This window comes from Schistocerca piceifrons, chromosome 4, assembly GCF_021461385.2.
Source record: "Schistocerca piceifrons isolate TAMUIC-IGC-003096 chromosome 4, iqSchPice1.1, whole genome shotgun sequence".
NCBI classification, from domain to species: domain Eukaryota; kingdom Metazoa; phylum Arthropoda; class Insecta; order Orthoptera; family Acrididae; genus Schistocerca; species Schistocerca piceifrons.
Genome location: NC_060141.1, coordinates 279,118,597 through 279,143,671, shown reverse-complemented (window position 1 = coordinate 279,143,671; position 25,075 = coordinate 279,118,597). Strand labels below are relative to the sequence as shown.

Below are 25,075 nucleotides of genomic sequence, written 5' to 3'. Positions count from 1 at the left end.
ACACTTAGCTATGTGCGTACACTACAGAACAGTTCACTACAACATTTACTGGTAGTAGCCGCGCATTGTACATATGACGGCTGATTTCAGAAGACTCGTTATATGAAAACATACCATTTTGTCGGAAAAGAAGTGGAGCTTGTCATACTTACGTTATGTCGCCAACTTATTCGGTAGACCCATGGGTTAGACTTGATGTTGCACTCGAAATAAACATCCGATCCCTCCTTGATGTTGGTGGCGTTCAAGTTGCTTCCCAGCTCTAGAGTCACGATGGGAACATCTAAAAATTACGTTGCATTAATGACAAATTGTTTCTTTGGTAGGTATTAGTATGTGCGTGTGATAAAACTAAGTTTAGTGTGTAATAACAGAGTAAAACCATTGATAATAGTTAAATAATATTTAAGATTTCGTCCACAAACTACCTTGAACACCTCTGATCTATGTTGTTCATTACTAATAAGACACGTAAATATTTTGAAAACAATATCAGCACCAGTTGCACTTTTCTTTTTGCTTTTTCAAGTGGAATTGGTGCTGACATTCTATTCAGAACAAATGCTGCAATTGTAGAACCCGTACCAAAATCCTCCACATGATGGACAAGGAATTGTAAATATTTGTACCTAATAAAACATGAAAAATGTGTTGGAGAAACGACAATTCCTGTACCGTGGTGCAGAAGGAGTCATTTCTCAGCTCTGTGTTCCTTCCGAACTCTGGACGCTGCTCTCACAATTTCTTATGGAATACCATGACGAAACCGCTGCGTTGTCATACAATGTAGAATGTCTATAGTTTCCTCTCTCGTGTCAGAGGAACCACTACCTTGACAAAAATAAAAAAATCTGTATTTCCACCGCCCAAGCATCGTGAAACATTTTATTGATAGCTTTCTCTGAATGAGATCTACGAATATGCATTCCGACACTGTTTAATGTTCACCACACGTTTAACACACTGTTCAATAATGTACGCTACTTTCCCTGGCTAACATGATTTTATACTGGAGCTCTAATGGTTAACAAGATCCACAGTATTAAATAAAGTTGCTACGTGTCCACGAGTGTTTTGCAGTGGAGAGCTAGAACCTTCTGCTTATGGAAGCGTATGTGAGCTTGTATTTAGTTTCGAGGAAACCAATCCTTTTCAAAAACCTTACAATAATTCAGGTTGCTCTGAAGGATTCTCCCTTTATGTAATACACACAGGGGAGAAACAAAGGCGTTAATCTGCGATTTCTACATTCTTGTAAATCTTTCGTAGCTGCTGTCCACTGTTACCGCTGAGTCTAAACTGGACATCGGACATAACACTTAAAAAAGAAAAGTCTTTTGCTACGCCATTCAGCAAAGGTTACCCTAAATGCAGAGGAACGTGCCGTTCCCCTAGAGTATTAATCTCCAATATTGCTACAGTCGCCTTTCTCTTAACTGAATCACCATCCCTGTAATTACGATTAAAGTAAGATGGGAACATCCGTAGATACATTACTAGTCAACAAAAGTAAAAACCTCGTCCACTAAATCTTGGAAAACAAAAACTAAGCTTAAAGCCAGCTCTAGCCCCGCTTATGCTTAAGATTTATTGCAGTTGACAATGAATTTTGTTCTGCATGAGTTTTTTACTTTTATCAACCGGTAATGTACATTCTATGATCAAATGTACTGGGGGTGGGTGTCCATCCTTCGCCTTTACGACATCTTCAACTTTGTTTGGGGGGGGGGGGGGAGTAAAGGGGGACGGCTAGTTTCAATGATGTGTCTGAATGTCTGTGAAGGAATGGAAACAACCCATTTTTTCTAAAAACATGAAACCGGAGTAGTTGGTGATGTCGAATGCTAGAGTCTGGAGCGAAGTCAAGGTTCTAACTCACACCAAACGTGTTGCACTGGGTTCATGTCGGGACTCTGGTAGACCAGTCCAGTTCAGGAAAGTTACTGTCCACAAACCATTATTACACAAATTCTGCTTAATGACAGTGTGCTTTGTCATGCAAATACAATCAACGTCTAGAATTAATCTGGTATACACAGCACACAGTGCTGTGAAAACCAACTCAAACGTCGCTTAGCATTGACTACAGAAACGTGTACTTATGTGGAGCTGCTCGAGCATTGTACCCCATTGTTTTTAACTCCCTACGCACAGTAACTGTGCTAGCTGATAGCGCTTTGGAATTCACGAGTCATTCCTTCTGCTGGTTTCATGCGAATTCTTACAGGCACACTCTGCAGTGATAGGCAGTTCCTGTCTATCAGTTCACTAGGTCTTGGCTTCGATGTAACTGTTCTTTCGTGTTTCCAGAAGTGTTGGAATATCCATGATACAGGGTGTGAAAATAAAGTTTCAAGACTGACTTTTTCTCGAGTAGCGGTGCGCGCACAGATCGGTCTCACCACCTGCGCCAGGGGTGCGGGTTGTCCGTTAGGCGAGCCACGCATCGGTATTCGCCGGCGAAACACTGTGGTGAAAACAACGCGAGTGCAGGGTGTGTCTGTTTCGGAACGTCGTCAAGAAATAAGAGTGTCCGAAACGCAGCGCCTCTTGGAGCGTTCGACCAAATTTTGTGTAAAACTGAACAAGACTGGTACGGAAACGTTCCAAATGATTCAAGAGGCCTATAAAGAATACGCTACGTCACGTGCCATGGTTTTCACGTTGCACAAGAAGTTCAAAGATGGCCGCGAAGACTTGGAGAACGATGACTGCTCTGGAAGACCTTCAGCGAGCAGAACTGACGAAAATCTGGGCAAAGTGCATCAAGTTTTAAACAGTGATCGACGTCTCAGCATCAGAATGATTGCAGATGATGGTTTGAATCACCAAAGTGTGTTTCAGCTACTGACTGAAGATCTAATTATGTGAAAAGTCTGCGCGAAACTTGTCCCGCTCCGATGAACAGAAGGAGCGGCCCCTGGCTGTTTCGCAGGAAATGCTTGAATGTTTACAAACCGTACCTGATTGTTTGGACAAAGTGGTCACTGGTGATGAGACCTGGGTCTTCGAATACGATCCAGAGTCGAAGAGGCAAAGCTTGAGTGGCACACCTTCGCATCACCAAAGTCGAAGAAAGCCCGCATGAGCATGAGCAAGTCACGTGTGAAAAGCATGCTCATTGCTTTCATTGACGCAAAAGGAATGATCCGCAAAGAGTTTGTGCCTGCTGGACAGACTGTCTATGGTCAGTATTATACTGGAGTGGTCCACTGTGTAAGGGATGGAGTCCACCCGGAGAAGAAAGACGACTGCGTGCTCTACCATGAAATGCCACCGTTCACACCTGCTTCACCGTCAGTGAAGTTTTGACCCGGTTCAATGTAGCAACGCTGCCGCAGCCACCCTATAGCTCCGACCTCGTCCCCAGTGACTTCTTTTTGTTCCCCGGATGAAGAGTGACCTAAAAGGGAAGCCGTTTGACAGTGTCGCAGCGCTCCAAAAGGCTCCGACGAGGGTTCTGAACAGCATTCCGGTTAAGGAGTTCCAGGGAGCTCACCAGCAGTAGAAATCTCGTTGTCAGTGGTGTGTGGATTCTTAATGGCCCTATTTTGAAGAATTTTAGTCCCATGTATGAAAGTATTCAATAAATTTTGTATTCTGAGACCAGTTTTGTAAGTTTATTTACACACCCTGTGGATTTGATACTCAGGTCGCATCCAATAGCTAGTTCACTTTCTAACTCAGGAAGTACTCCAACCCATTTTGTTATTACTGCTTCTCTCCAGACAACACAGTACTCTGCACTTCATTTCACAGTGTCGGGTCCGCCCCTCGTAAGTGGTCAATTCCTATTTGCATTCTCTTGATCAAACAGTGTATGCATAGGACATATCTGTATATTAAACTATCTAGATACCTTTATTCATTATCACTGATTACTCACTTAAGGAATATGTTGCCTTTTTAAAGAACATAATACCGTATTGCTTCTTATTATGGGTCATATTTACGTATCACAGACAACGACTCACACACACACACACACACACACACACACACACACACACACACATCGCCACCACATTGTGGCGGAAACATTGTGCATTACAGACAGAGGCTAGGGTCGCGATCAAGTTACGCAATAATAACTCTGTCAATGGAGCGATACCCTTAGGAAATTTTTGTAGCTGATTATATCGGAGTACTCAGGGTTGCCACAGGTTCTGGAAATCAGGGATTTTCAGGGAAATTTGAAAACAACACTCGAAAAATCTCGTTTTTGTGTCAGTAGGTGAAATGATTTGTTTACTGTGGTGATATGCATCGTCACTGGGTGGGCGCAGCTGAGTACGTGTGCCACTTTCCTACTCGCTCATTCCTACTGCTTCTCCCCTTTCTAGCGGGCCCTTCAGCTTGTAGGCAATACTACCTTCACTTCTTGCCACTAGCCTAGCAGCTGGAGATGAGAGGCAGGTAGTTATGAAGAATGGTTTGTTTGGATCTGATTCTCTGAGACTATAGATGCTGCGGCCAGAGACGGTTGTCATGTGCGCATACGTTGTATCTGAGTGATTGTGTAAATGTTTGTGTACTCGCGTTTTCTGCCAAAAGCTATGGCGGAAAATTTAGTTGTGAGAGTTTGAGTGTCTTTTTTACGTGCCTGTCTGCGGCTCAGCAATTATCTTTACGGTGAGTCGCTACCCATTCTCATTATTATAGATTCTCAGAGTATTTGAACAAGTTATCTGTTGCATGGATTGTTCACCGTGGCCTCCTTTCGTCAACATGCTGTCTGTGGCTCGTGAATAGCTGGCAACATGAGCGGATTTCCGCGACGTGCCAAAAACGCAGACCATTTGTGCAGGTATCTGTAATGTTTCAGGCCTGTAGATCCGAAGCCATTGGGTTGCCACTAATGTGCAGGCCCTGCTCGTCGGATCTCGTCTCGTTGATCTGCCCGAAGGCCGGGTCTGTTTGTATGTCGCGTAATGCAGCGGATTTTCATGGTTTATCCATGGACCCAGGACTGCAGTGCTCCTCAGCAGATGAGAGGCCATGTCAGATACATTTCAGCAATTAGCTGTCTCGCCGCACTTACGTTGTACAGTGTGGCATTTTATAGACATTTTATTTGGCACTTCAAGAGTAGTTTATGGTATGGGCGATAAGAAGAAGGAAATTATGTCAGTTGATGGCGGTTTGTACGCAATGTACTCATATATTCTGCAAAAGAAACATCGCATAATACATGTAAAGTAATAGATACAACACAGTGGGTAATAACGGACGATAGGAGAACATAGGAGAACAAACATTTTATTGGCGTTCATCTACAGTGTTAATTTACACAATTCTTCCCCGCCTTATACACTCCTTTCAAGAGGCCTGCTTTTTTTCTGAGGTTATTTCTGAAATCAGTGAAGGTATTTTAAATCTGTCTTGCGACTCCTAACAAATGCGTATCTTTGTCACCAGATCTATTTGGTTTTATTGAAATGACGATCAGCAGTGTTAATGAAAGACATAAACCATTTGGCTCGCTTTCTCCATCTAAAAACAGTTCATTACAAAAGATGTCGATGTTAGTACTTAAGATTGTTGGTCACTTCGGGAAACGTCATCTGCTTGCAAGTTTTTTTTTTTTTTGTTTTTTTTTCCCTATAGTTTCTTATACCGTAGCTGTAAAGAGAGATTGTCAACTTACGTCTTAACTTACGGCTGCTCTCTCAGAATTTTTCAGGAAAAAATGCTAAAACGTGTCTGGAAATCAGGGATATATCAGGGTATATCACTTGGGGAAACTTGTGGCAACACTGGTGCCGGACCGTAGACAGAATCCAGAACCTTCCATTTCGGGGACAACGCTCTCAGAGCATTGTGAGGCGGGTGGTGAGTGTGCCAAAACAACGCAGGAGGAAAGAACATTGCCCGAGAAAAGTGAGGTTCCAGGTTCGAGTCCCGGTCTGGCACGCAGTTTTAACATGTCAGGAAGTTTCAAATCAACGAACACAACGCTGCAGAGCGAAAAATTTATTCTGGAAGTAGCTTCACGTCTAAGATTTTAATGTTGAATACTGAAAATTCTTGTTCTTTCAAAGGAAAATAGGCGGACTCACGGTAGATGTCGAGCTTCCAGGAGTCCTCCAGAGTGCTGTCCGGGATGAGAGGCGTGCTGGCGCGGCACGTCAGCAGCTTCCCGCTGTCCTCCATGGACGGCACGAACGTCAACGTGCTGGTCGTCGTGTTACCGTCGGGGCTAGTCTGCAACGCAGGCAGTTCAAGAACTGTGAGACATGTTGGCACTGCTTGCTGATCTGCTTCCGTTCAGAGTGGTCTAGCAACAGAGAGCCTGTAGAGCAATTTGAGAGTTTGCACAGCAGGAAATATGGCATTTATATGCTTCCCGAAAATTCGGAGTTGTTAAGCAATAAACGGCCAAGCTTTAGTCTATGTACCTAGCCTCAAGGTGGCTGAGATACCACACCGCATGGAGGAACAAACGGATCAATTGTCGTTAAATGTAAATATGTTTGTAAATTTGAGCAATTTGACATCCTATAGTTTCTCTGACCGTGAACGTCCTCGCGATGAACATAGTTCTGCAGAATTATGCGGAAGGATAGGAACACTGCAATCAGTCGCATTCCCATTGAGTTTTTTTATTATTCCTGTAAGTCCAAATTTAGGCTATAAATTGCCAACTTCAGTGCTAAATTACAAGGAAATTGCAGAATCAGAATTGATTTACATAAAACAATAAGCAAAACACAACATTATTCAATAGAAATGTCAATTTTAGTCAACGTACCATCTGAGTGAGTTATAATCCAACAAATTCCCAGCTAATTTATAAAACATACTCTTCTTCCTACACGACACATAGAATCAAAGTACACTTATTTCTGTATATCAAAAATGTCGCCTTACCGAAAATCGTAATATTTACAATTAATGTATATACGCCAAAATATATATACAGAGCTTCTGTGGTTGTTTCGTAACTTGGTCCGAAAGCAGTGCATTAATTTTTCATCAGGTGTTTCTACGAGGACACGCCGAAGCAGCTGAGATTTCACGCCGCGTCATTAATCTCAGTTGCGAGATTAAATTCAACGCTTTAAATTTCAGTCCAATTTTCCAGGTCGGGCCCCTAAGCGAATTCCACGCCCGTAATCTGCACGCAGTAAAATGCACGTCGTAGGTTACTTTAAATCTTACTTTATTCAGCACCGTTTTGGATTCGGGAGTAATCCGCCAGCACGTCAAAAAAAGAGAGTTTAGATTATTTCTTTAAATTCGGAAAGGGAGAGAAAAACCGTTATTACATTTTGATTTGTCACCACGATCAAAGATATAATGTGCAATTTATTTTCCTCCTAAATGGCAGTGGTATATTTTGCCAGTGATATCAGTTGCGGGAAAATAAATGAGGCGGGGAGTGTGATCCCACGCCAAGATAATCCCGCTGGTAATTGAGCCATAAATCCCGGTCTGTTGGTTGGGGATGGAGAGGGGTTAGCCGAAGGAAAGGCTGCATGTCCCCGGCGGCGCGCAGCCGCACCCCATTCCGCGAGCCGGCGGCCGGTGGGCGTTAACCGTGCAAACCGGACCATCAGTAAGCTTGCGCTGGCTTTCTGACCGGGGGGTGCTGCGGTACGCTTGATTGAGGGAGTCGGACCTAACGGCTAAGTCACACAGTTCCATTATGTCAGCGTCTGTACTAAAAGTCAGAGCAATGCAGGAGCGGGCAGACATGTGATAAGGTTAGATTAGGAGCAGAGACCGCTGTTACCGGTTAACAACATGCAGACAACCCGCCGTCGCGAATCGTTCGCATCACCTCCCCTCTGCCTCACCATAAAAAGGTTTCTAACCTTCACTCAGCGATCTTTCAATTTTTAGTTGCCAACTGAAGGAAACTCAATTTTTAGGAAGAGAGTTATAATCTCTCCACCAGATACTATCACGAAATCTTTTTCACATCACCTGTTTCGAAATATTAAATTTCATTGTTTATTGTTTCGTGTATGTCGATGACTAAATAACTGATATTACAGCAACGTTTTGTAACGTCTACTTTTGTAAGTAGACGTGTGAACTGGAAGTAATTTTGGAGTATGTCTCGACCATTCAGACGACCCCATATAGTGAAAGAAACTGCACGTCACTCAAATGGAGTCGGTAAGTGAAATGATCCGGAGAAAGATACTATCTACTGAAATATGTCAGCAGTAGAATATGGCAAGCATTATTATAACGAACAAAATATTGGACTTAAGATTTATCCAAAATATGACAACCATAATCATTGTAACCACACATAATACATAGCTGACTGGGCTGGTATTTAAAGACGTACTATTGGCTGTCATATTACGTACAAAAATCGTCCATCGTTCTGCAGATACTCTGAAAGACAGAGAGAGTTGGACTTTTTGGTTTTGTAAGATACAGAATTGTTGGATTTAATAATTAATAATTTTCAAGTACATAAACTGTTGTTTTGCTTTAATATGCAAATACGTTTCATCACAGTTGCGGCATCCTCAGTAAGTTTGTTCACGTATTTTTATTTTATTTTACATGTGTGGGTCCTGTATCTGGCAAACGAAATCACCCACAGGTCCAAAACAGTGCATCATGTCACCACTGTAGTACTTTGCTAATCCTGAGCTGTGAAAGGTTTGTTTCGTGTTCCAAACGTGAAACATTACTTTGTGCTGTCAATGGCCGGCCGAAGTGGCCGAGCGTTTCTAGGCGCTTCTGTCCGGAACCGCGTGACCGCTACGGTCGCAGGTTCGAATCCTGCCTCGGGCATGGATGTGTGTGATGTCCTTAGGTTAGTTAGGTTCAAGTTGTTCTAAGTTCTAGGGGACTGATGACCTCAGAAGTCCCATAGTGCTCAGAGCCATTTTTTGCTGTGAATGTCACTGCAACGTAGCAAGACGCAGTATTCACAAACTGAGTGGGAGAAAATGTCCCTCCACCTACACAAAAACAACGAAAATACCTTTGGCACACAAAAACAAACTTATCACAGCTGAGGACTAGCCAAATAATACAGTGATGACATGGTGCACTAAGTTATATATGTCGCTAATTTCGTCTGGAAGCCACAGGACACACACAATGTGAAATACAAGTGAAATAAAAAAAAAAAAAACACTTAGGAAGCCACAAATGTAGTAAAACATGTTTGGGTGTTAAAGCAAAACAAAAATTTATGTACTTACATAGAGGGGGACACATCCTTAATTCATTATTATTTTCTGCAAGCACGGGAAGTAAGCTCAAATCTCCAATATGATAGTTGCTTAGTTGCTTTTCAAAATGCAACGCAGTGTTCAGCTTGTAAATTGGATGGAATATTGGTGTATGGGGAGAAGGAGGGGGGGAGGGAAAATGGATGTTCAAAAGGGCATGATCATAGGCTTTCGGGCGAGGGGTGCAAGCATTTTCGAAACAGCTAGATTTGTAAGATATTCGCGTGCAGTCGTATTTAAAGTATACCGTGCCTGGCAAAATGTTGCTATCGAAAATTGAAAACCAGCGCAGAGGCAACAGTGGTACACCACAACACGAGCCTCAGGTGACATTGGTGAACGACGGCTTCTTAGACGTGTACGGGAGAACATGCGTACATCTCTTGCGCAACTGACCACCCAGATAAAACAAAGGGCTACCAGCGATGTGTATCAACGACTGTTCAGCGAACGTTGCTACGAACGGACTTCCGCAGTAGGTGCCTCGTTCGTGTACTCATGCTAACCGCTGTTCATCGGCGACGAAGGGTGGAATTTGCTCTCCAGTAGAGCAACTGGACTTCCAGTAAGTGGCGACAGCTGGTCTTTGCAGATGAAGCACGTTTTATTCTCCGTCCTTTGGTGCATACGGCGTGAGACGTCTGAAAACAAACGTCCTACAAATAGGAGGGAACGTTATGATCTGAGGGATGTTTTCGTGGCATTCCCTGCTTGATCTCGTCATACTAGACGGCAAAATGGATCAAAAGTGTGCATCAGTCCTTAGGGAACGTATCTCCCCCCCCCCCCACACACACACACACACACGCTGTTTCATTTTACTCGCCCAGATGGTATCTACCAGCAGAACAATGCAATCTGTCACACAGTTGGCAACGTACGTGGGTGGTTTTAAGAGCACCAGGATGAGTTTTCCGTACTTCCCTGGCCATCAAAATCCCTGGGTTTAAGAGAATCTGTGAGACCATGTCGGCCGGGCTGTTCGCACCATGGACCCATAACTAAGTAAACTAAATATTCTAAAGCACATGTTCTATTTTTTACAGTTGCAATACACATTGCTCAATATCTGTTTATGTAGATCACATGAAGACACTTTCACATTAGAAAATGTGGATTACAGGCAGAAAGACAGTTTTCTGTGAACATAACATTACTAGTTTTAAACCATAATTTGAAAGCTTAAGCGGAGTCTTTTGCATATTGCAAAGCGTAAATGTATGATATGAAATTTTGGAATCCCACTGTATAACGGTGAATATTTTGCAAAGTTCACGTCTGAATAATGAGCAGAGTGAAAATAATTCAGCAAAAAATGAATTAATAAAAAAAGTAACGTTTTAACTAGGTCGTATCTCAGATATTAATTTCGTAAACATAGGACCAGCCAACAACTAAGTTACATACTTGACTTGGCAATGTCCTTGATTCGTAAATCAGAGTTCCCATATCTGATCCATGTAACAGAAAGTTTATTCTAATGTTAAGCACAAGCTAAAAATGTATTTTTTATTTATGTATGTCTCTGTTCATGAAAAGCAGTGGATTATACCTATCTGTATGACCTACATCTTTTAGGTAGTAAAAGTTGCATTAAAACACTCAAAGGCTGATAGCGTACTGTTTCACAGCCTTCAACAAAACATCTCATACCGGGGTCATGTACACCAGAGCTTTCCTATGCTCTCACAATAGGGACTGGGAACCTCTCCCTATCCATCTCTCACCGAATCTACGAAGATTAAGACTGAAACCAGGAGAGCTCCGTCATGCATGAAGCAGAACAGGTGAAGTACTCTCTCAGAAAGCATCGTAAGTTTCTCCGTTGACCCAGGGTGGAAGAACGTGAGGCCCTAACATACAGTCGCCAACAGAGCCGGCACCAACGTTGACAGAAAATCTTTGTTGATGACGTGGTTCTCCATCGATAAATCAGCGCATCACGGATTCAGTGCGACAGCGGGTTGATGCAGCTCTCCTTACTAACGGAGGGTGGTTTGAACATTTCATTTGACGACGTTTTCATATTGTAACCAAAAGGGTATTTTGAACATTTCATATAAGAAAATGTATCATGTAACGCTGGTAAGTTCTTTTTATGCGTGGTTCTCATGATTAAAATGGTGACGACGAGAAGTAGAAAATTAGCTCTGACATGGAAACAAAGCGTTCCCGGACCCATGTTTATAAAACATATTTTATTCTTCTATGTGTGAGGAATGTTCCCTGAAAGTTTAACCATACATTTTTGCAACATCCTGTATAATTTCGTTGCTGATTGTATTTGTTGTGTTTGCTGAATCTTTAACAGTTGCTTGACCCATCTTACATTTTTAATGGAGTCATATTATCCTTATTGGATTTCACCACATTAAATTTCTAACGGTAAAAAGGGATGGGTGTACTTTGAATAGTACCTCAAAGGGCGGTAAATGGCTCAGATTAATCGTGTATTAACCGAAGAGGATACGTTAGAAAGGGTATTCGGAAATCTTTACGCCACTTGTTTGGAAGCGAAGGAAGAGTTTGGTGAAGTAGTGCACATTTTACCTTTAATTAATGACATCGGTTAAAAGGCACATGGTCGGGATTATAACAGACTCCCTAACGAACACCCCGTCCCTGCCAAATCCCCGTAGCTAGCTCTAAAACACATTGAAAGCTTAATGTTATTATTTATTATTAAGGCTGACTTTGTTATAATAGGAGGTGGCGGTCCAAGGCCAGCAGGTAGTTCTGCCTTCTTGAACGATATTAAAACATCTCTAAGACTTCCATCCTTATGCAGATAACAGATCGTTAGAAGGTGAAATAGGGCATCCTCCCACCCCCAACGTCTCCCACTTTTTGAGATACAAAAGAAGGAAATAATTTAAATTAGCGATACGATGTACAGTCTAGTAGTTGACAGCTCCACGTGCATTAGACGTTAAGATTTAATTATCACCTCCAAAAAATAAAAATACCACTTTCTTTTTGACCTGGTGTATACTGAAAGTGGGAATCATATATGGGTCAAATAAATGGGTCAAGATTCTGCAAGACTGAGTATTGTCACCTTGTTTATTCAATCTGTAAGCAGAGCACATTATTAAAATAGCTGGGGTACTTATAGATAACGTTGAATATGCGGATGATACAATACTGACGCCAAAAATGTGAGGAAGCTCTAAAGACTATCTAGTGAAAGTGAAAGAAGAAAGTGCGTAGACTGGCTTATGCTGAATGTCAATAAAAAGAAAATTATGGGAGCCATACGTATCACTCCATGGCATATAGGAAGCGAAGCAATGGAGGCAGCTCCTATGATTTGTGTCGGCTCCCAGATTTCTGCTGATGCTGACTACAGCCACGAGATCAAGAGATGCTTCTTACTTGGCATTAGGCAAAGTGCAACGTTGACAATGTTTTAAGGAGTAGCGACATAATTTTAACAACAATGATCTATATAGTAAGGGCTATGGACTTTACAGTTGTGATGTACGGACGTGAGACCTGGACCATAAGAAAGACAGAACAGCGTAGAATAAATGCCCTGTAAAATATGGTGTAGGAGGACATTCTTTAAAGTTCTATGGACAACAAAATTATGTATACTTTAGTATTATAGCGAATCAAACCAGATTGCTCCTGGAGAGATCTGATAATGGAACAATAACTAAACTACTTTGGGGAAATTATAAGGAGACATGATTCACTGGAAGAGGTGTTAGCGCTGGGGAAGATCGGAGACACAATGAGAAGAGCGAGGTAAAAGATGAAGTGGATCGATTGCATCACAGAAGTAATGGACTCCTACCGGGAACGTCTGCAGAAGAAACTGCAGAAAAGAAGAAATTGGCGTGCTTTAGTTCATAGAGACGCGGAGAGTCGGAATCGACTCAACGAACAGAGAATGAAAGAGAGAGGGAGACAGAAATATCCGCTCCACGGAAACGCAGAGTGCCGCGAACTGTGGTCGAAACGGCGCAGGATATCGATAAAGTGGAATATAGTGCAGTAACTGTGTCCTGCATGCGAAGGGGAAGCGCCCAGCAAAAATAACATTCTGGGTTGTTGGAAGTGTACGGCAACGATGAACCATCATATGACATATGTTAGGTAGTGCATTCTGAATGACGAAGAACGAGTGAGCCTTCTTCAAATCTCTCGTCGTGCGGACCAGAGAACTAGTGATTCCTCGCCACAGAGAGAGCTTTCCTAGTATGGGGCGTAGCCGTGCCGCCGTGAGGGGCCGGCGATAGCTGTTAGCGCAGAGTCGTTAGCGGCCTCAAGTTGGACTCGGCTCGGCTGGGAGTGATGCGCTGTGTGGGGCGCCGTTTTGGTCACGCTCGCCTTTCGTATTTGACACGAGGTCTGTTGACGTGGCGGTTCTCCGACATTACTCCAGAGTGCGCTTTATTCTACGCTGACCCTGTGTGTTCCTTGAGCGCTAAAATTTATTTCATTTGTACATTGGAGTCATTTTCCTTTAATTTGGGGATGTACGGAGAGTCTGCAGTTTTGGAGACTATGAATCATTAGGTGCTTGGCCTTTGGATTATGGTACTACCGTGCTATCCGTCGACCCAATGGTGGTGGTGTCTGCGTTTGCTTCCGGTTCCGTTATCTTGCCTCGCCGTGCTAGGCAGAATCAAGGGCTGCAATACTTCGTAATTGTACTGTTGGTTCTTTTCAGTAAACTTGAGAGGGTAACAATATTTAAAATTGCGTAAATGATTGGAGGCTCCTTGTGCGGAGAATTGTCAGCAGTGCCTGCTAAGGGAATCCTTTCCTGACTCGACACTCAATTACGAGATTGTAGAAGGGGCTAGTGGTTCCGCGAATTAGGTCCCCAAGCCGGCCTTGTGACCGAGCGGTTCTAGGCGCTCCAGTCTGGAACCGCGCGACCGCTACGGTCGCAGGTTCGAATCTTGCCTCGGGCATGGATGGGTGTGATGTCCTTAGGTTAGTTAGGATTAAGTAGTTCTACGTTCCAGGGGATTGATGACCGCAGATGTTAAGTCCCATAGTGCTCAGAGCCCTTTGAAAAATTTTTTTTAATTAGATGCCCCCTTAGTTTGTTTCAGTCTTATGGCTGTTGTGAAACACGCTGAGGGCCCCATAGCTCTCCTGTGGACTGGCAACCTGCGTGCATCGGCTGCCGACATCGTCTTCGCCGAGTTTGCCGCCTCCTAGATCACCTCAAGCCACAGATAATTAAGTTACGCGACCTTGTTATGGGCTTCTGCAGCAATAATAATAGTATTTTTGTTTCACTTTCCATCTATAGAAGAGATATTATCTTATTTCGTGTTGTCATTAATGTGAGTTTAAGAGCTCAATTCGCTTGGGATAAAGCTTCGCAGAGCTGTGGACGGCCGTTGTCCACGTTGTTAAATTTCCTTAAATTTTATTATATAGCGCTCGCCTAGTTTAAATTTTTGAACAGCCTTAATCGGCCTTTTCTTCAAATTGTTAAATTTTTTAAAGGTTTTATTATCTAGCAGTGGCCAATTTGTTCTAATTAAAGGGGCTTTTACCAGTAGAGGAAGTGTATTAATGGGATACATTTATAAGTAATTGTCCTTATTGCCCATTATAATCTTGGTTTCATATAAGTCGATTTCCCGTTTGAACATTTGAATTATGGTATATGATTCTAAAAGGCAAGGTAGTCCTTTTTTTATCAGAAAAATTACAATGCATGTTGGCATTTATAGTTTTTTTCCGTATATGCGTAAAACTAAAACTAGAGTATATTCCGTTATTTCTTGTTCAATTTTTATTTAAGTACGCTATGGGCTTGTTCTTAAATTGTTAAAGAATGCCGGCCGCGGTGGTCTAGCGGTTCTAGGCGCTCAGTCCGGAACCACACGACTGCTACGGTCGCAGATTCGAATCCTGCCTCGGGCATGGATGTGTGTGATGTCCTTAGGTTAGTTAGGTTTAAGTAGTTCTAAGTTCTAGGGGACTGATGACCACAGATGTTAAGTCCCATAGTGCTCAGAGCCATTTGAACCATTTTGTTAAAGAATTTTTTCAGTTCCAGTGTATTTTGAATTTAACTAACGATCCCGTTGGGTAGATTTTTCGTGGTGGAACGTTTCCTGCGTAGCCATCTATCGCTGGGAAAAATGTGTCGCATTGAAGAGTGCATAATAGTGTTGTGGGTGAGAGTTTTTGAGCGGGAAGTGGATGGGGGCGCAGACAATAAAGGCGGTTCATTCTTGTCAAAAAATAAGCATAGTGCAGCACCGCTGTAATGTGCAGAATGAAGACGATGCGCTCTGAACCCTTCACTCCGGCGTGCTTGAGGGACGCTCCACTGTGAGCCCTTCTCAAAGAGGCTCCCTGGTAGTGAAAGGCCTTGACTGCCGGTGCACTCGAAGCAGCCGGCTGTTGCTGATTCAAGATGGCGTGACAGCGTCACGGCTCGCTTGCCGGAGCGAAGCACGCCGCTGGCCAGCCTAGCGACAGACGGCAGCGACATCCGAATGGTGGACCACACTAATGACTGGGCCACAGCGGCCAGCAGCGTCAGACCCCAGCGGTGCTGAGCTGGGAGCGCCTCTCTTCGTCCTTCGGACCATGAAGTAGTAACAGGATCCGCACCAGGTGGCCTCATGAGGACGTCGCAGAGAGAAAGCGACTTGATGGCTAAAGTCAGGGGTCATTGGTTCGCCGCCTGGCTGCGTCGATGATAGCTGCTTCAGAAGAGGGTCGGCGACCTCACGCCGGAGTATGACACGCGGCAGTCGTTGACCCATAATCTAGCGTGTCGATCACATGTTCGCCTTTCCCTGGGCGTATAAGTAGTCAAAGGAGCCTTATTAAGTGGAAAACAAGTACAGGCTCGTACTTCATTGCCATCTAACTTCCTGGAGGCTGGTCCCTGCCTGGACAACTACTTCGCTACTGGAGAAGCTGTGGATAACTACGTGGATATAAAAATGATTACCTTGTCTTAGAAAATTAATTAAGGGTTGGACACACATTTAAGACCCGAGATATAATTAGTGTACCCAATAATAATAATTATTATTATTATTATTTATGGTCCTAGCTATGCTTCCTAAAGCGGAGAATTAAAAAGAAATATAACGGATGTGAATGGAAGCTGTTAGCAGAAACAAGCTTTTGAGAAACCCGGCAATTTATTCAATTAAATAAATCTTAAACCGATAAGAACATGAAGAGTACTCACTTAGTTACAGTCTCTGTGTGTGAATTCTAAGCAGTAGATTTATCGGTTTTCGGAGTTCCTTGAACCACCAAGAAACATACCCCTTTGAAACTGATGTCACTCTGCAAATTATGCTTCAAACTCTTAACTAAAGGAATACAGTGACTGTTGTCGTCGTAGTCATATTGAGAAACTTATACATCTACTTAAGCAATGCTGGACTTGAGACAGATGATCGCAGTGACTTGAGAAAACGTAGACTAAGAGATCCTCTATGATGCCGATGCTGGTAATTGCGCTCATCATAATTATTTACCAACAGACATGCAGAATGCTGCAGTCCGGTGTGGGGCTCTGATACAGAGACAAGAGCCGCGCTTCCGGCAGCACCAATCCTGGACCATGCTCATCTCATGTGCTGAGGTGCACTCTCTCTCCAAACGAACGCTGCTGATGTGCATAAGATGCGCAAACCACCACTTTTGATGTGCTACAGATGAGCACATTTTCCTCATCTCCGAACGAATTTCAATTTTCCTAGCTGAAATGCATGAACTGCTATTTCTTTCCGCCAAAAAGGATATGCCCACCAGTAGTAGAATACGAACACTCGTCCGGCCAATGGTGAGGATCCTTCAAGCACAAATTTCCCGCCATGATAACGTGTGATGATGTAACCCAATGATATTTCGATTCACCCTACTATCAGCAAACTGTCGCTTCTGATACGTCTCCGAAACGTCACAAAGATTTTCACCAATCACGCGTTTTCGCACCCAGCCACTAGCCTCGCATCAGAGGTTCGCTGAAAGTAAAAACAGCTGTGTCCGAGGATAGACCATTATATTTTTACAAGCCATGCTTCTTTTTAAAATGTGTGAGACCGTTATTTCGTGAAAGTACTCTTCGGAATACGAGAAAGCTAATCATCTGTTGACAGTGACCCTTCCCTGGCTGCAGCTCGGGCACAAGGGAGGCCTCAGATGTAAAACGCACAATGGCTGGCACTTCCCCCCCCCCCACCCTCCCACAACCCCCCCCCCCCCCCCACGCCTGGCCTCAGCTTGTTAATTTTCATGGAGACAACACCAGACACTGCCCACCCGGGTTGATGTCAGAGGACTTCTTTTTTCGTTGCGTTCACTGATCTCACTGTTCCAGATTCAGCGTGCTTCACATTCCCAAACACTCACAGAAAGCATAGACAAGACAAGGATGATCTTCACCCAGTTAAAGGTAATGACATGAAGTTAGCAAGAGCTGAATACGTACAGTCACTGAAATCTAATTTCTTCTAATAAAACATTTCGATAGTGTTCTGCATCGTTATTACCCTCGAATTACTGGGTAATCCTCCGGTTAGATGAAAGGGCATGCAAAATGACTTGCAGCTTTCTGATGTCAGTATGGTGCAACTCTGCGGCGGTTGTTGCAGCCCACGACCTGAATAGTGCACTGGGATCTTGTCTGTTCCCATACCATAACAAGTGAATGTATAGAGAGGGAAGAACATTATCATCAAATAGGGCTCTTATATCTTCATTATTTGTGATGATAAATAATTTGAACTTGTTCGCCGGCCGGGGTGGCCGTGCGGTTCTAGGCGCTACAGTCTGGAACCGAGCGACCGCTACGGACGGAGGTTCGAATCCTGCCTCGGGCATGGATGTGTGTGATGTCCTTAGGTTTGTTAGGTTTAATTAGTTCTACGTTCTAGGCGACTGATGACCTCAGAAGTTAAGTCGCATAGTGCTCAGAGCCATTTGAACCATTTGAATTGCTCTGTTCTATGATCCCCCCGTCCATGCTAAATACTGAAGACAGTAATTCATCCGATTTCAACAAGATATTTTTGGAATAAGCGGCATAACACTAGTATTCGATACAGTTCCGCACTGTCGCCTGATAAACAAAGTAAGAGCCTACGGAATATCAGAACACAGCTTGTTGTTCTCAATGGAGAGACGTCTATAGACGTTAAAGTAACATCTCGCGTGCCACAGGGGAGTGTTATGGGACCATTTCTTTTCACAATATGAAGGGGTCGGAGAGATATAGTCATAAGCCACATCGAACTAGTTTTGAGATACAGCGAGTTTAAAGTTCCACGGAGGTCTGAAAATGTTTAATAGAAAATAGAAACTTTATTTCTACTGCAAACAGTTGCTTAATACTTGCAAAGCATGTTGTTAAATAGTCAACTTTCTGCATGCTATAAAATATTAATTTTAGAATGATTCTAATTAAGATGTAGTCAATGGTGGCTTATGACTATATCTCCCAAAAAATTGTTTAAAACATAAAGTATGAATTTGTAAGGATTTATTTTAACTACTCTTACACAGCAAGCAGAATGTATAATTTTTACACATTAATATATACATATCAGGTATCTGAGACGTATAAATTAGTTTTTCATTGTTACAGTTACATCAAGGAAGTTCCTCTACCTCATCATTGCACACGTTATTTCCAGTACATGACCGAAAGAAATCTTGACTTGCTGCAGGTATGTACGGCATAAGAGACAGTACATCATCAATTTTTTCTGGTTAATTGGTAGTGGCTTTCTGTACTTTATTCGCAGCTGATATGGATTTGGTTCGACTAGCCTTCCTTTCTTTTTGACACGAATATCCACTGACGTGAAAGCTCCTATGTCTGAATAAGAGTGCTTTACACATAGCTTGAAGGGATCTTCAGACTCAAACTTAAATTGAGTAGCTTCACTGAAATGGAGGGGATCTCCAGACGTGGATTCTGTACGTTTTGAGATCAATGTCTTCAGACTTTCAAAACTTCTGAAGTCTTCTCTTTCCATTTTAGTTACGATGAAATGTTTTGGACTCGCACATTTTATTACTTCTGCCGATTCATCTGGAATGTACACTATTGGACGTCTGTTTCTTGCATACCGTTCAATGCGACCAAAATCACGATCGCAAGGTAGCATGGTGTGACCTACCACAGGGAAGTAATACTGGACAGAATCAAATCTTTTGGTAGCAACAAGGGACCTTTCCAAAGCAAAAATAGTCCAGTTCTTTGCCTGACCCTTACAGTTGTCTGTGATTATGTGGAGATGTTTTGTCTGAGGATTTATTATCTCCAAGTACTTCAATAAGCAGCTCCCAACCTCATCTGCACCCTGTCCTCCATCTTTCTCGCTCCACAGAAACATATAACCCTTATTTGATCCACAGTCATGGATACCATAGTTGTATGTCCATATTTTCCTCTTGTAAAATGCTGGACCAACTGTTAGTTTAGGTGTGGGGAACGTTTGCTGCATATCCATTGCTATCACATGATGCTCTTTCGAATTTTCTTTAGCCAGAGCAGTTAAAGACGCAATCATATTTTGTCCTCTGTCAGCCTTTTTGAGACGCAGTTCATATTGTTGTTTCTTTTGTGTGACTTTTTCTGCACATAATTTTGGGTTATTTATTGCAATTAGAAACCCATCACATTTTGAACAGGTGTCACTTTTTGGTAGTTTGAAGCCTATGTTAAATTCAGATACGAAAATTTCTCTGAATTTGCTTTCAGATACTGCAGGAACCTGCTTTTCCTTGCAGTATTCAGAGTATTTATTTCGAAATAAGGAAGCAGTTGTTAGATCACAATCCAAACACACTCTATTGGGGTTCTGTTGCCTACTGTAATGACTGTTATATTTCGGTATGGCGTTGAGAAATTCTCTAACACTTTGTACAGCTTCGTCTTGAAATTTATGTGGTTAGTTTCCATGTTTTCCTGAAAGAAAAAAAAGGATGAGCTTATATCCTCTGACTAATAGAAATGTTTGTATAGTACTCAGTTTGAGTACATCCCTAACTTATAGCACAGAGTAACATACAAACCTCTTCCATCTTCTTTTGGCACTGCAAATCCCTGCTTCATTTGATGTTGCAAATTCCTCACTCTTCGTGCATGTATCTGTAAGCCATGAACCCTTAGGAAAGCTTCCTTGCAGATCATTACTTGTATTCCGCATATCCTCACATTATAAGAAAATGTAACATCCCTGGATGATATTTTCTTGGAAGTCTTTTTTGGATAGCTTTGAAAGAAATTATGACAAATGTAACAAAATGAAATAAATATACAAAATATTAAACCCTTTTTATTTAAATAGTGAACAAACCTCCGCTTTTTTGGTTCCATTTTCATACAGCTCATCAGGTAAGTATTCTGGGAATTAAAGTTTCCTATGTCCCAAAATGAATGAAAAATGTTTTCTTTCTCTCCAAGCAGTTTTGTGAAGCATTTATTTAAACAAGTACAGGGACTTCCTATAGTAGCAGCCTGAACAGTCTTGTGGGTTTTTAAAGACTTATACTGCTGACCAGCATTTCGTCGACGTTTTGCTTTATTTTTCTTCCACTGATCGATATTTCGCTTTCTTTTCCGTGAAGGCTTTGGTTTTTCGGGTGATTCTTCATTTATTCTACTTATTTCAAGCTATAACATGAAGTGCAAAATAGTCTAAGAATTTCCGTGAGATATAGTCATAAGCCACACAAAACATAAAATTTCGCTAAAACCACATTAATGAGAAAATATTTTTTACACGTCTTTTACCTTTGAAACTACATTATTGCACCATTAAGTAGTAATATAAATGTGCCCATAAAGTTTCATCATTAACACACAGGATGGCTGTCAAATGCGTTGGCAATGTTGAGAGAAACAAAGTCACAAGCCACAGGAAATTAATCACCAGAAATAAACCGTTTTATATACTTACTGAAACATCATCTGAGCTGGAACTGCTGGTCGATGGATGCCAAGATTCATCACTGTCAGGATCCAAAGGGTCAAGCTCTTCACTTCCACTACTGTCTGTGTCAAATATGTGTTGAAGACCCAAAGACGCTTCAGACGTCCCTGACCCACCTGCCATTTTGTCGTGGCTTGTGACTATGTATCTTCTGAAACTACCACCAGATGGCACAGCATAGAACTGCACTCCATCATAGCCTGCCATCTGTTGCAGTAACATGGAACTTTTTCAACACATTGTGAAGAAGACATTGTTAAGAATGCCGCAAGATGAATAATTCAATTTCGTGAAAGTTGTGGCTTATGACTATATCTCTCCGAGCCCTTCATATATATAAATGACCTAGTAGATAGTGTCGGAAGTTCCATGCGGCTTTTCGCGGATGATGATGTAGTATAGAGAGAAGTTGCCGCATTATAAAATTGCAGCGAAATGCAGGAAGATCTGCAACGGATAGGCACCTGGTGCAGGGAATGGCAACTGACCCTTAAAATAGACAAATGTAATGTATTGCAAACACATAGTCCGCAGCTCGTGGTCGTGCGGTAGCGTTCTCGCTTCCCACGCCCGGGTTCCCGGGTTCGATTCCCGGCGGAGTCACGGATTTTCTCTGCCTTGTGATGACTGGGTGTTGTGTGATGTCCTTAGGTTAGTTAGGTTTAAGTAGTTAAAAGTTCTAGGGGACTGATGACCATAGACGTTAATTCCCATAGTGCTCAGAGCCATTTGAACCATTTTTTTCTTTTGCATATACATAGAAAGAAGGATCCTTTATTGTATGATTATATGTTGCGGAACAAATACTGGTAGCAGTTACTTCTGTAAAATATGTGGGAGTATGCGTACGGAACGATTTGAAGCGGAATGATCATATAAAATTAATTGTTGGTAAGGCGGGTGCCAGGTTGAGATTCATTGGGAGAGTCCTTAGAAAATGTAGTCCATCAACAAAGGAGGTGGCTTACAAAACACTCGTTCGACCCATGCTTGGGTATTGCTCATCTGTCTGGGATTGGTACCAGGTCGCGTTGACAGAGGAGATAGAGAAGATCCAAAGAAGAGCGGCCCGTCTCGTCACAGGGTTATTTGGTAAGCGTGATAGCGTTACGGAGATGTTTAGCAAACTCAAGTGGCAGACTCTGCAAGAGAGGCTCTCGGCATCGCGGTGTAGCTTGCTGTCCAGGTTTCGACAGCGTGCGTTTCTAGATGAGGTATCGAATATATTACTTTCCCCTACTTATACCTCCCGAGGAGATCACGAATGTAGAATTAGAGAGATTCGAGCGAACTCGAAGGCTTTCCGACAGTTCTTCCCTCGAACCATACGCGATTGGAACAGGAAAGGGACGTAATGACAGTGGCACGTAAAGTGCCCTCCGCCACACACCGTTGGATGGCTTGCGGAGTATAAATGTAAATGTAGATGTAGATTCATCAGTGACGATGGAGTAAAGTAATGGTTTCCATATCTGACAATAAACCAAACGTGTGAAGAAAGAAAGTGCATAGCGTCACGGCGTTTTTTGTGCATAAGAAGAAACAGAATCATAATTGGATTGAAATCTGGGGTACCTCGTTCTGCTGCGGTTAATGAAACGAATGAGAGGATCGGCGAGGCACGCGCACCGTGAGAGGCTGCAGTCACAAGGGCAGGTTGAGCCGCCCGCAGCAGTGCATGTCTGCTCATGTGACTGCGGAAATCCGCAGCCGCCGCTATGATTGGACCGCTAGCAGCGACGTAATCCGACGCCACGGGTACCCGCCTAATCCCGGTAGCGCGCGCTCTAATAATTAATGGGTCGTGGCGGCGGCAAGTGCGCGCAAACAGTTTTCAGCCTGGCGCACATTATAACCGCTAATTACGGGGCCGGCGGGCGGTCTCGCGCTGACAGGTGACAGGTGCCGCGCCGAATGAACCGGAAGCAGTGGCACGCCGCGCCAGTTAATAATGCCGCCTGCCGCGCGGCTTCCGGTCAGAGAGCTGTGCACTCTCTGGCCACTGCCGGATGTGTAGCTGATGCAAAGTTGGCTTTGACAGTCTCGCTATAATAACCTTCTCGCAATGTATCCTCATCGAATGTCCCTCCCCCAACCTCCACCCACAAATACACACTTACATATATATACACACACATACACACACACATACATACAGGGTGTTTCTCTAAACGTGTTAGCCTCTGTAAGTTACGAAGTAATAGGCGACAGAAATATTTATTGCGGTAGGTCACCATAAGAACCGTTACGCTGTCTGCTGAGCTATGAGCATAGTTTATTGTGGTATTATACAAAGAGTTACAGCAAAAAGATACAATTTTTTTAAGTCGAACAATAGTTGTTTCTGTCATTAGATGTTCAAATGTGTGTCCATGTTCGTGAATGAACAATGCAATGCGCTTTCTAAAGGATCTGCGGATGACATGCAACATCGCCGGTGTCACGGAGCAACATGCGTCCTCGATGCGCCGTTTTAGATCATCTGGAGATGTGGGCTCAGCGAAATAAACACGATCCTTTTGATATCCCACAAAAAGAAATCTAATGGTGTAAAGTCGGGCGACCTTGCGGGCCATGAATGAGGACCATGTCGCCCCAACCACCTTCCTGCAAACCTGTTGTTTAGCTCTTCCACAACAGCACGCGCAGAGTGGGCTGGGTAACCATGGTGCTGCATCCACATATGGACTCTCGTGTGCAGACACATATGTTCAAGGAGACCACCCAAATTAGCCGGCCGCTGGTGGCCGAGCGGTTGTAGACGCTACAATCCGGAACTGCGAGACCGCTACGGTCGCAGGTTCGAATCCTGCCTCAGGCATGGATGAGTGTGATGTTCTTAGGTTACTTAGGTTTAAGTAGTTCTAATTTCTAGGGGACTGATGACCTCAGATGTTAAGTCCCATAATGCTCAGAGCCATTTGAACCATTTTTTATCTGGGAAGTAGTGTGGACCGATGATTTCATCCCCAAGGATTCCACACCATACATTAATAGACCATCTACGTTGACGCTCGACTGGTCGTACCCAACGAAGATTGCCTGCGGCCCAGTAGTGCGTATTATGGCGATTCACTGCACCATAATTTGTGAACGTGGACTCATCAGAGAACATAACACCTTGTAAAGACTCCAGCGTGGAATTACGCATGGCACATTCACAGACTGTTACGGAAATCGTTCCCATGCAGCTCCTGTGTCAGTGAGAGGCGGTTCGGGTGAAACCTGTGGCTGTGTACTATATGCCACACAGATGTGTGACTGGCACCAGCGGGTGCAGCAACGGCTCGTAAGCTGACATGAGGTCGTGGTGTGCTGCAGCTAAAACAAACACCTCCATCTCCTCACTTCTTGCAGTTCTTCGTCTGTTACTGCGGCGCATTACCAAGCTGCCTGTTTCCCGAAGTCGTTGTTCGCCCCGTAAGAACGTAATGGCTGCTAGAGCTCTTCGCCTAGGATATCTCACGGCGTACGCTATGTCTGCGTCAGTGGCATCGATAATAACTCAATAAACTATGTCGGCACTAGCCCAGCATCAGCAACATGTCAACGTACTCGTTGTTCATGTATGCCATCTTCATCCGATGTCAGTAACTGTGGTACACTGAGTCCCGTTTGATTGTGTGGCTCGAACTGTCGGCAGTCTAACAGCGCATCGACGAAGCTTCTCGCTCCGTGACATCGGCAAAGTTACTACTCGTCCGCACCACATTTAGAAGGAGCATAGCGTTATGCGCAGCATGTGTGGTATCTGCCCCTGAAACTTTTAAAGGTTGTAGCTCCCAAACAAAAAGTGATATGAATGTAATTTAAATTGATGTATACACAGATGGTGTTACTGATTCCAGTGCATGATAGAAACAACTATTGTTCCATGTAAAAATTGTGTATTTTTGCTGTAACTCTTTCCACAGACAGTGT

The 25,075-nt window shown here is 43.2% G+C and overlaps 1 protein-coding gene across 3 annotated transcripts in view; it reads right to left on the bottom strand.

Annotated features, from left to right (window-relative positions):
- The window catches only part of LOC124795136 (nephrin-like), a 721,452-nt gene that overhangs the window by 52,788 nt on the left and 643,589 nt on the right, over positions 1-25,075 (bottom strand). For all 3 annotated transcript variants that reach the window (XM_047259013.1, XM_047259011.1, XM_047259014.1), the window contains exons 7-8: positions 6,060-6,204; positions 153-283 (exon numbers count right to left, since the gene is read on the bottom strand). In XM_047259013.1, the coding sequence (XP_047114969.1) occupies positions 153-283; positions 6,060-6,204 (276 nt within the window). The remainder of the gene's footprint in view (positions 1-152; positions 284-6,059; positions 6,205-25,075) is intronic.